Source organism: Gobius niger (assembly GCF_951799975.1).
Source record: "Gobius niger genome assembly, chromosome: 2".
Lineage (NCBI taxonomy): Eukaryota > Metazoa > Chordata > Actinopteri > Gobiiformes > Gobiidae > Gobius > Gobius niger.
Window position 1 is genome coordinate 8,988,475 of NC_136853.1, and position 12,659 is coordinate 9,001,133.

General features: G+C 42.8%; 1 protein-coding gene across 1 annotated transcript in view; it reads left to right on the plus strand.

Annotated features, from left to right (window-relative positions):
* Nucleotides 1–8,134: 8,134 nt before the first annotated feature.
* igsf9a (immunoglobulin superfamily, member 9a) overlaps nt 8,135–12,659 on the plus strand; it is a gene marked incomplete at its 5' end in the record, with an annotated part of 123,514 nt that continues 118,989 nt past the window's right edge. Inside the window, one exon of the mRNA XM_079552236.1 lies at nt 8,135–8,228. Coding sequence (XP_079408362.1) covers nt 8,135–8,228 — 94 coding nt within the window. The remainder of the gene's footprint in view (nt 8,229–12,659) is intronic.

Here is a 12,659-nt window from a genome sequence, read left to right on the forward strand (position 1 = left end):
GAACAGAGTCCATGATTTGAACCAGGGAAAAGCAGCTGTGGTCGGCTCTGGAGCCGGGGGCAGAACTACGCATCTCTCAGCCTGAGCAGAGCTTTCCTCCAGGAGGGAACAGGTGTGCGGAGAGCTGTCAGCCGACCGGAACCTAACATAACCCGTCCGGACCAAAGACAGCCCTGCCACGGGACGTGCTCCGATCATTCCCCTGACAAGAGGAGAGCGTGCGATCAGTGGACCCTGTGCGACATGGAGTGGTGCATGTCAATATATCGCAACATTGAATCAAAGTATGTGCATAAATATTAATGCTGTAGCCTTGTTTCATGTTTAATTCACCACTGATGATTACATGAATGTGGCAATGCATGTAATCATATTTTCAACATTATATCGGTTCTGAGCCGTTCTGCGCTCAAGTGTGTTTGTCATGCATAATCGAATGCGGAAAACATGTAATGCTTGAAAGAGGTGTAGCTTTCTGCCGCTCAAGAATCTCTTTCTGATTTATTACAATGGTTCATTAGGCCCCTTTGCTCGCCTCTGTGTGTTTTAACAAGAGCACGTCTGAAGCAGTGTGTGTTCGTTAGACTCTAGGGGCAAGTCAGAGGTGCTGCATGACAACTGCTCCACTTTGTTCATCTGTCAAAGACTGCACATCAGCACTTGTCCAACTTGGGATAAATAAGTTGATTAAGAGCTCCTGCTGCTTCAGAGTGGCACAGTGACTGCATGGTTAACACTCCTGCTGTACAGCAAGAATGTCCCGAGTTTGCATGTCTCTCTCCCTATTTCTGGATGGGTTTCCTCTGGGTAATCCGGTTCCCTCATTACCCAAAAACATGGACAAAAGCTAATCCTCAAACCAGGCCATTAGCCTGGCTCTGGAGTTGAGTCCCTGTGTGCTGCGCGGCTCCTTGAAGAATGGGTCAAATGCAGAGGACACTCCTACGGGGACAATAACATTGACCTTAACTACCCTTCACAATTTGTTCAATTGTTGTTGGTGACAGATTGTAGCTGTATGGTAATTCAGAAGGGTAGGGGCTGAGCTCAGTGGTGCGGTGGCAAAGCGGGTAGGCCTTTTTATACTTCGGCGACCGGTCGCACCCACCGCAGCCCCATCCACTTGACTCAAGCCACAATCGTTCGAACTTCCGCGTATCTCCTCTGCCTTGACCTTTTTTTTTTGATAATATGAAAAGTGAAAACACAAAAGCACTAAATCATAGAACAATATATTCATGAAAAGAAAGTAATAATAATATAATAATAACAATATATGATACAAGAGGAGAGTGAAGGAGTTTGTTGTGTGTCTCCTTGTTTTGCGTTCTGCAGCACTTGCCACTGAGTCACCTTGTGCGGCAGGTGCAGCTGTCGCGAATTCCCTGATTGGCTCCCAAGTGCGTCCAGCACGTAAACGCGGAGCTGTCGCTGAAGTACACTGCTCACAAAAACTTAGGGCACACTCAAAAAACACAATGTAACTCCAAGTCAGTCAAATTTCTGGGATATCAGACTGTCCAGTTAGGAAGCCACACTTATTGTGAATCAGTTTCACTTGGTGTTGTGGAAATTAAACAGACAACAGGTGGAAATGAGAGGCAAATAGCAAGATCACTCCAAAAGAGGAATGGTTTTGCAGGTGGTGACCACAGACCATTTCCCTGTCTTCATCCTTTGGACCGTATTTTTGGAACACTTTTGCATTTGTCCAGTGTTCTCACCACTAGAGGTATCATGAGGAGCATCTACAACCCACAGAAGTCGCTCAGGGAGTGATGCTCATCCAAAATGGCACGTCCATTCGTGCTGTGGCAAGAAGGTTTGCTGTGTCTCCCAGCGCAGTGTCCAGAGCATGGAGGAGATACCAGGAGACAGGCCAGTACACCAGGAGACCTGGGGGGGGGGGCGACCGAGGCCAACAACCCAGCAGCAGGACCGCTATCTGCTCATTTGTGCACGGAGAAACAGGAGAAGCACTGCCCGAGCCCTACAAAATGACCTCCAGAGGGCCACAAATGTGCATGTTGGTCCTCAAACGGTCAGAAACCGACTCCATGAGGGTGGTATGAGAGCCCGACGTCCACAAGTTGGGCCGGTGCTTCCTGCCCAACACCGTGCAGCCCGATTGGCATTTGCCCGAGAACACAGCGATTGGCAGATTGGCCAATGGTGCCCTGTGCTCTTCACGGATGAGAGCAGGTTCACCCTGAGCACATGTGACAGACAGGACAGAGTTTGGAGACGCCCTGGAGAACGTTCTGCTGCTGCAACATCATCCAGCATGACTGGTTTGGTGGTGGGTCAGTGATGGTCTGCGGAGGCATTTCATTGGAGGGCCGCACAGCCCTCCATGTGCGAGCCAGAGGTTCCCTGACTGGCATTGGGGACCAGGATGAGATCCTCAGACCTATTGTAAGACCATATTCTGGTACTGTGGGCCCTGGGTTCCTTCTGATGCCTGATAATGCCAGGCCACATGTGGCAAGAGTGTGTCAGCAGGTCCTGCATGATGAAGGCATTGATGTTATGGACTGACCTGCCCGTTCCCCAGACTTAAATCCAATAGAGCACATCTGGGACATCATGTCTCGGTCCATCCATCAACGCCACGTCGCACCACAGACTGTCCAGGAGCTGACTGATGCTCTAATCCAGGTTTGGGAGCAGATCCCTCAGGAGGACATCCGTGGTCTCATCAGGAGCATGCCCAGGCGTTGTAGGGAGTGCATTCAGGCACGTGGAGGCCACACACACTACTGAGGATGATATAGACTCGTTTTGAGGAATTTCTACAGAATTTGGATCGACCAGTGACCTGAGTTGTCACTTTGATTTTGACTATAATTTTGGATCCAGACCTCCAGGGGCTGAGAAATTGATTTCCATTTATCATTCTTATGTTATTTTGCTCTCAACACATTGCCCTACACTATGAATAAAGATTTTCATCTGAAAAATCGAATAGATTGACATTTAGGATGTGTTTTTTGAGTGTGCCCTAAGTTTTAAACCAGGCTTGACACTCTTGAACATTCCTGGACAGGGGCTACAACTTTATTTGGAAACACAAGGTTTCATAATCTACTGGCAATACCTGGACTTTGGCAAGTAGAGAGTTCTGAGACATGTTTAAGTACAATATATTTGTTTGAGATGTATTTGTCATGGCCTAGACTGTACTGCTGGTGATTTGGATTTTTAAAAAATTCACAGCCAATGGAGTCGCTTTTGCAAATGAGAGATTTTCTTCCCTAAAGTTGTATCCATTTTAGATTTCTCTTGCAGATAACCCTTGTATTTCTTCAGACCAGTGGCTATCGCAGCCTAAAAACACGGCTTTAGCTTGTGTTCACCATCACAGCAAACTCTGAAAGCCATATTCAAATCCTGGCTCAGTCAGGTCTGCTGCTTTGCATGGTACCACACTGTGAAGGGCACTGCCGCTCAGCTGTCTGGCGAGTTGTTTTCTCTTTGCTTTTATTTTTGGGGGCATGTCTGTTTTGAAGGCAGTTACGGGGTGATTGGAGAGCCCAGCAGATGCTGACAATCGGCGTAATTGTTTTGCATGGCTCCGGACTTTGCCCCGCCATGAAATAAAAAGGCCCATAAAGGCATAATAGCGGAGAGAGCAGACATGGCCGAAGTCGGTTATGAGTGGTGTGTGCAGAATGCTATAGTATCCCTAACTAACTGCCTCAAAAGGACACACCATATTTTTTTATTCGGTTTTGCTAAGATGCATGTCAATGTCGCTAAAATCTGCTTTGCTTTGTGGTTCAACCTGTTTTGTTCACCAAAAGGGAATGTACGTAAAAACAATTGCTGTGAAAAAGGACTCTCCTTTATCCTCTACATTTAACTGTTATGCTTTACTCGAGTTTAAGATGAATGAAAACATGTGACTTCTGAAAGCTAATGATGAGATTTTTTTTAGGGATGGGCAAATAATACCGGCGCTCACTAACAGCTGGGCATGTGACCAAGTATGACTCAGAGGAGCGTTTCAGTGCGTTGCCTTAATTTGAGTTTTGAGCAGTGTTTAGATTAGATTAAACTTCATTGTCCCTTGCGGGAAATTTGCTTGCTGAATTAGACAACATTACATGCAATGCAACACGAATACATACATGGATGTATGTATGTATGTATGGAAAGTACAGCCAAAAACACAACACACATGTAGAGACAACTTAGAATAAAAAGACATCAGTGGCAGTAAGTAATGTCCCACTTGTTTAAAAGACTCACCGATGTAGGGACAAAAGAAAGCTTCAAGCGGTTGTTCTTATAAACTCCCTGAGCCGCCTGCTACAGGGGAGAACCTCATTTTCCCCGTTCAGTAGGTGACCTGGATTTGTGATGATTTTTATTGCCTGGTCAAGAGTTAATCTGTCGTAAATGTTTTTTAAAGATGGATATTCTGTTGTTCCAATCACTTTCATTTCAATGTTAGCTCTGCTCTGAACAGTGAGAGACCCAAACCAGACTGCCGTCGCCTACCTGATGACACTTTCCAGCACAGAATTGTAAAAACATGACAAATTGTAATATGGATCTGCTTAAAAGAGGCAATAAAAGGGTCAAAAGGGGCTTAACAGTGTTTGTCTTAGAATGTGCTTGAACCACCTCGTAGAACCTACAATCTAAGAAGAGGTATTCTTTTCTCTGCCCGTCCAGTCCAGAGAGTCAAAGTCTCTAAATTGCTCCACTGTTCTATTTGAATGAATTAAAAAGATTCTGCCTGTCTCGGAGCAGCAGTACGGCAGGTGAATGCCCCGCCCACTGGAGCTCCGTGGAGCCCACAGAACCACACTACAAACATGCTTGCTCATATTGGCCTGTTATTGGTCTAATCATTCATGTTCAGTATCAAAAGCATACGCCTGTTTGAAACATCCATTATTCAGACCGAATGAAGCAGCTCTGAAGCCCCGATTCTTTTGCAAGAGTTTCGCAAGGTAAGCGCTCTAAGTGTTGCACAGATTCACTTGCCCATCACTAGATTTTTTTCACCATAATACATTACCCTTTTATGATGGTAGTATATTGATCCCAACCCTTTTGAATGATTTTTGCTTGAGGAGCTATAAATCTGGAATTAGAATAGAATGGCTTGTTATTGATTTAAGAGGTGGGTTATCTACCTCTCTGCTGAGACTCTTGCCTATGTGACCTGGCTCATGGTGAGTGGGAGAAAATGGTTGGATATTTTTCCCTTTAATGCAGTTGAATTGTTAGAAGAAAAAAAAACAGATACAAATCGATGCTAAATCATTCGCCCAAGCAATATACTTGTTTGAGCAGGTGTCAGTATTTTGCTGTGTTCTTCTCCGTGGCTCCATCTGCTTGACGACAGGCTCCTCAGCACTCCTTGACACTTTCCTCAATCAAAAGCTCTTTGAAGGGCGTTTTATAAACAGCTGGTCACTCGCTGGCTTTGAGTAAAAGTGCAGGATTTTAGAGGCAGTTGTGATAAATATGTCTGGGCTCATTCTACACCTTAGGACATTGCTGGAACATGCAGGGGGAGGAAAATACTTAATTTTACCATTTTTAAACTCTGTATAGTCCCTTTACTTTATGCTTCCTTTCTCCCTTGACTTCATTCAATCCACGTTTCTAGAAAATGTGAAGATACAAGCGCAGAGATGCTTTGCGATGGTAGGAGTTATTAACGCGTGAAAGATTGGCTGAAGCTGAATAAATGAGGACGCAAACATGAGTGCACATCTCTCATAAGCACTTAATTCACTGAGTTTTTTCATAAAGTGCTAGGTCTGGACAGGAGAGCAGCTGCCTGGTCAGCCCTCTGGCCGCTACTTTGGTGGCGGTAAGAGGCTCACCAAATCACCGGCCCATTGGCCAATGACCTCTGAGAAATCTGGCCCAGTATAAAATGTAATTGACCAGCCCTGGCCTATAGTTAAACATTAATTTATATCAATCCTTTATATGGACAAGTTTCAGTCAATTGTTCTTGAGCTGACAAATTATGATGGTCAACAAAATGGATTTTAATTTCTAAATAGGTGCCTGGCAGTTATGCTCGGACAGATTGAAAAATTGTGGCCCTGTAAAAATGTTTTTTTATGGCACATCTCTTAAGATTCTACAGTTGAGCCTAATTGAAAACCCCAGCAGCAGTGGTCAGCACATCCAGCATTCTACTAATAGTACTGCAGTGTCAACACTATAAATGTCAATTTGTGACTGACAACAACAAAAAGACACTCATCCAGGACTTTCCTCTGAATTGCTGCTCTACCTTTGACCTATAAAGTGTATTGACTTTGTCTTTCTAATATTAAATTATGCTAAATCTTTGGGTCTTTTTGACATAAATTCTGTTGTTCCCACATGAAAAAACTACCTGGAGTTGTGTTTTGTAATCCTGCTTAATCAAACTCCTTCACAAAAGCTCAAAACACTCCATTCCACTTGGTGATGTCATGCGGTGGGACCCTCCTTCTGCAGGAAGCACCCCTCTGTGTTCACTTTTATCTTATTTATTCCCAGTAATTAAATTACCATGCAAAACAGAAATGCTTCACATGTCTAAGAACTAATCCATGTTCACAGAAGCATGCAAGTTTCATCAATTCATCAATTTTCTTCAGCTTTATTTTTGCCGGGGGGTGAAGGCAGCAGGCCGCATGCAGCTTCACACTGCAAATTATTTAGAATTAGACTTTGAAAGGAATGGGAAGAAGCTCTCTTATTTCCTTCACGTTTTTATAATGTAATTTTAATGATAAATGTGCATTTCTTCAATGAAAATGAGTGAACAAAGCCCGGGTTTTCATGAGCGCCTTGTTTCTTATGAACATGACAAGAACTGTTTTGTTCTTTGTGTTTTGACGCAATATAACTCAGGTAGTCCAGATCAGAGCGCTCAAACCGTAAAAGAAGAAACCAGGAAGAAACAAGCAAAAAGAATAGGCCTACTGTAGATATGTTTCTGACACAAGAACAACGTTGTTACTTGCTACTACAAAAAAAATCATCTTTGCATGTCTCCTTTAAGTTATAAAAGGGGAACTACCAATTTAAATGCATCAAATGTATTTCCAAAAGCCTAAATTATGTGTGTGCTATTGGACGTGGTTTATGTTTGACCCCTGGCTAATTCATGTCCTTGAGCTGTCCGTGCACTCCGGCCGAGCCTCTTCCACCGATGCCCCTGATATCAGACACTTAAAACGCAGTGCGGCACGTGACTCTCAAGGCGATTTATGTGACGTTTATGACATTTGCTTTGAGGAAGGATCTGTGGCCGAGGAGTTTGCTGGCAGCGCAGTCGCCGCGGCCCATTTCTGTAATGATATGGGATGAATTCCAATTATCGGAAAGCTGTGTAAAAATCGGAACGCCGCTCTCTCACACTCTCCTTTCATTCTCTTTAATCTTCTCCATTGCCCTCTTAGGTTTCTCCCTTTCTCATATGTTGTCTTCAAGGATTGGTGGGGTTTCAAGACTTCTTTTTGTTTGAACAAAGAAAGGTATATGATTTTGTATATTTTGCACACGGTATTAATTGGGGCAATTTATTAATTCTAGCCAAATATTTATATCATATAAAAGTGAAATACGATTACAATATGTTTGGCGATATAAATGACACCAGACAAAAAACTTCAAAAAAAACACTACCTACTTAATTGGGCAATTTCATTCAAGGCTAATTTATTCTTTTTTATGACTGTAATGTGTGGCTGGACGGACCTGGAAGATGATATCTCAATAGCATACAATAAACATTATTGCCACAATTGAGCCCCTGAATCTCAAAATTGCCTTCCTTTGCAGTTTACACGTTTTTATAACCGTCATGAGACAGAAGATATAGGGACAGCAGGGGTCATAATAAACCCATTTGTGATGAAAACCTGTTGCAGTGGTTTCCAAAGCTGCTCCTATTTTTCCTATGTCTCTTAGCAGGAACCAAAACAACAAACGAGTGGACTTAGTTCGGAAATGCACTGGGGCGTAGCGGTCTTTCAGAGCAGACAGTGAAGAAGTACCATAGTTTCTGGACCACTGAGTGCAACTGAGCAGTACCGACTTGATTTATAAAGAAAAAATTGTAAATCGCACTGATCTATAAGCCGCAGCTGTACACTATGTTACAATTATGGCACAGGAGGGCATCCTGTTGCCCCCGCCCCGGTGTGCAGTGATGATGGACCAGTATGTTTGGATTGAGAGCTGCTATAAATCTTTCACACGTCAGAGTGTTTTAGGACCCCACTCGTATTAATTAATTAAATATTTTTAAATGTAGGTGCACACAACATACAGTATTACAATAAAAATCTGTAAATTAGGCACACCGTTATAAAAGCTGCAAGGCTCAAAACGTGGAGAAAAAAAAGTAGTGGCTTATAAATTCATGAATTTACGTTAGTTAGATGAGAGCCATGGGACTTTTATGAGATCGCAATAATAATAATTTTCCCAATAAGGATTTGTGATGTCTTGTCCAAATCAACAGATTGTAAACATAATAAACTTCACAGACACTTAAAAACATTATGTTGGATATAATTGACTGGAGTAAACGTTTGTGTTTATTGAGGTATAATGAATGAGTTTTTATCTCAAAGCTAGTGGCTAATATAAAAATAGACAATAAAAACAAAACAGTATTCATACTAAAGACAGACCCATTATTTTTGAGCTGGCCCGTTCAAAGTCATTTTTATTTAGTGTTAGCCATTAGATTGAAGACAAAAACACTGTGATGAGCACAGTAGTTTCCTCCAGTGAATTATTTGCTCTTGATGTGATATTATTAACAAGATGCTTTGTCCACTAGTAAACTCTGTCTGCCATATAATCTTGAATGTTCAGTTCATCCAAGACTACTGACAAAGCCAAAAGAGAAATTTCATTGATTTCATCTTATCCTCATATAAACGCATAGAAAGCCTGTACAGTCAGTGTTTATGCGGCTCAGAATGTAGCTAAGCGTAGCATTAGCTGCGGTTTCCGTCTGCCCCTGATTCCAGTACAAATCCTCTGGAGTGTGCGTGCACATTATAGTGTGTATTTAGCGGCCTTTAACCAGAAGTACAGCGCCATGATATGGCATATTTAATTTATAAAATAAATTTAATCACAAAATCGAGATCATGTTGAATGTTCTTTTTTTCACAATCCAATTCTTTTTTGTTTCTCTTCCTTCTTGCTCTGTTTTCTCCTTTTCTCTGTCTCTACCCTCTACCTTTTACAATATTTCTCTCCCTTCGTCCCTCTCCGATTTCCCCCAGATTTCCCCCAACTGCTTTTCTCAGTTTCTCTCTTCTTACCTCTGCTCTTATCTCTCTTCTTTCACGCGCCCTCTCTTCCCTATAGATATTTGTCTATCTCTCTTCCCTACAATTGCTCAGGCCAAAATCTGGTCCAGTGGGAGGGACGATGGCTTACTCTTACTATTCTTTTTCTTCTTTTGTAATATTTAAGTGCTGATTGTGAAAATACAAGTGTTAAGGTAAACATATAGAGCTGGGGTGAGTTTGAATGGGTGTGCGTTTTCCTTCTCTTCCTCATTCCCCTCTCCTTTTCTCTATTCCTTTCTCTTCCTCCCTTCCCGACACACACCTTCTTACCTCCACAGTCTGGAATGGTGTGAGGACAGAAGCAGGGGCCAACTGTCCCGTACGTTTCCTTCTCAGTTGTGAAATGTGACACAGATGGCTGCCTCCTGTCTGCGAGCCAGAGAGCTAATGTGATCATGACAACTGTGTGTGTTTTTTTGCAGATTGAGCATGCGGCAGGTTGTGTGAGTGACAGCTATGGGATCAGCCAGGTCGCATCTGCAAACTGTCAGCGCTCTTCTTTTCTGTAAGTGTATACACAACATCCACACCAAAATAGATCATCCCGACCTGCATCAAGCAGCCGTGCCAGGAGGATGACAGGTTTTCATGTTTGTCTACTTAATATTTAGTTTGATGGGTTAATGCTGGTAGTAAGTACAGTATTACACAGAAGTGGCAATTTTACTTGACAAGTTGTTTAAGTTCACATTTGTTAGACATTCGTATCGACTAATGCTATGTTCATGCCCAATTGCGTTGTGAGATGCTTCTTAGTTGCTTGAACAGGTTGCAATCTGTCGCTCGAGTCGCTTCAGTCACATGTGGAGCCGCTGCTGCAGCACGATTCTGAGCACAAAGTTGTGAATGAAAAATTGTCTATTGATTCTTTGATTGTGTTTTGATGACAGAAGAATAGTTTCACTACCTTCTTCCGACACTAGTACGCATGCTGCAGCTGAGCTCCGCCCTAGATGCTCTGCCACATCTAAATGTTGGTGCAGGTCTTCAACCGCACATACTAACAAAATAATGACTGTAGGAACTAGAGGCTATAAAGGGGCTCTCCAAAGCCCAAGCCTTCATTTTAACCTTTTGAAAATCTGCCACACTTATGTGTAGTGTGAATGAACCCCTATTGACTCATTATATCCACTGAAAAACATGAGTCCTGACAAAGGTTTCAGATTTTAGTTTAGTCTGCAGCCTGTGTCATAGCCCGGTGTCAGGTTGCAAAGTGGAAAGGAAACTGCTGGAGCTGGCACTGAGTGCCGTGGCGGAGCACAAATGACAGGAACCATTAATACAGGATATGTGTCAAACACAGCTTGAAGTGCACATATTATCATGTTGTTTTTTTTTTAATTTTCCTAAATTTGATTATGTCATGCTTATGGTTGATACTAATCATAATATTACACCAATAATTTTATGATGCGGTGCAGCGATTAGCACTTATGCCTTGAGCTGGGTACCTTCAAACGGTACCTACTTGGTACCGACCGAGAAAAGGACAGAAAATGACAGGCTAATTGTGCCCCCTCGTGGAGTTCATGAGCCCCCCTTAAGACTGACGTCTGGCGAGCGGACTGGGTCTGCGGCAGGTCTGTGCCAGGAGTAAACCGGGACTTACTAAACCGGCTGTAAACCCAGGACTAAACCAGGACGAAATAAGAAACCTGAATCCTTAGACAAAGAGAAGAGCAAAACACAGCACTGACAACAAGACATTTTTCCCTTTAGCGACAGACCCACAGAGCCTGTTGTTTACCAAACTCTAGCTGCAATGTATGTACGAAACATTTTGGGTACAGTTTTGGTAAATGATTAGTGACAGAGTGAGCGTTCTCACTCTGTAAAGATCTTTGACGTGTATACTTTTGCTTTGTCATGGAACAGTGCAGCTCGTGCCTCACAGCAAGAATATTATGTGGTAGATAAAGCTGTCCTTCAGGCTGAGACTCCATAGTTTTTTCCCTGCGGTAGAACAGAAAAGATGGTGAGATGGTTGTGTGGTCTCTCTGTCTGAGATGACCCTGTCCTGCCCCAGGAAAGTCAGTTTAAAGGGCCCTGTCCAGATCATTGTTGAGCCAAAACACAACAGTCCTGTGTAGTTTTCAAATCTGTTCTGGCAGTATACACCAAGCATGCTGACACTGTGGCTGCTAAAAGGATTTATTTGTTTGGCTCAACAACCCAATATCCACATCCACCTGTGACACTGTCAAGATGAATTGACCCCAATTAAGCAGCACCTGGTTACATCAGACCACACCTTGTATAGACCCAGGGAGGAAAAAGAGACACAGTGCCATATAGAGGCAGGGGGTAAATCATAAATGGCTCCTTCAAAATCTATGTTGAAAACATGCCTTTTGCACTGGCTCTGTGAACGCCGTGGGTCCCTGTTGCCAAGGAGATAGCCTCCCTCTTGTCAGGGCTAAATTCTTGCTCCTCATGCTTCGACAGTAACTTTGCTTATTTCAGATTTTCAAAGACAATACACCACTGCTCGCACAATTAACTTATTTGAGTGCTGTGTGGATCGCGTCAAACGGCATTGAGTTTTTCACATATTGTCGCAGTGGAAATGTTGCAGTGACTTTGATGTAAATAGTTGCAGCACTCTCCCCACAGGGAACAGCGAGCAATGTTTCACTGGAACACCTTTCAGCCAAAACAGAGCAGAAGTCAGCTCAGGGGGAGAAGTATGGTGCTCTTTTCTTATATTTTGACAATATTAGAAAAGAATGCAGTAGTGACAAAATGTCTGTTCACTGTTTACATCTTTAATTCAACTCAGCATATTTACAAAAATATAGTGTATGTTAGAGAACAAGAAATTCACACACTTAAAAAGAATTGTATTATTAAAGGAATAGGCCACCGTTTTTACATACTGGGATATGTTCTTACCTGAGCTTAGACGAGTTGATGTGTACCTGTCTGGACGTTGTGCGTGCGCTCAATCCCGCACAACGACCAAAGATGTTGTTCCCATTTGGCCTCTCCCAATATATTCCCATAGCTCCAAAGGTGAAGTTGGAAGCTACCACACTCTTCCACGGGCACACACACAGACCGGACAGGTACGTATCAACTTGTCTAAGCTCAGGCAAGAACATATCTCAGAATGGAAAAATGGTGGCCTGTTCCTTTAAAAAAGGCACTGATGCGTTTTTGGACTGTTTCCAAGTATTGCATTTTGTCGTGTTATTGTCACATTTTTTAAGCATTTGGTCGTGTTTTCGGCTATTTTGAATCACTTTTTTGTCATGTTTTTATTGCTTTGTCAATTTTTTTGTAACGTTTTTTGTCACGTTTTTTCATGTTTTGTGG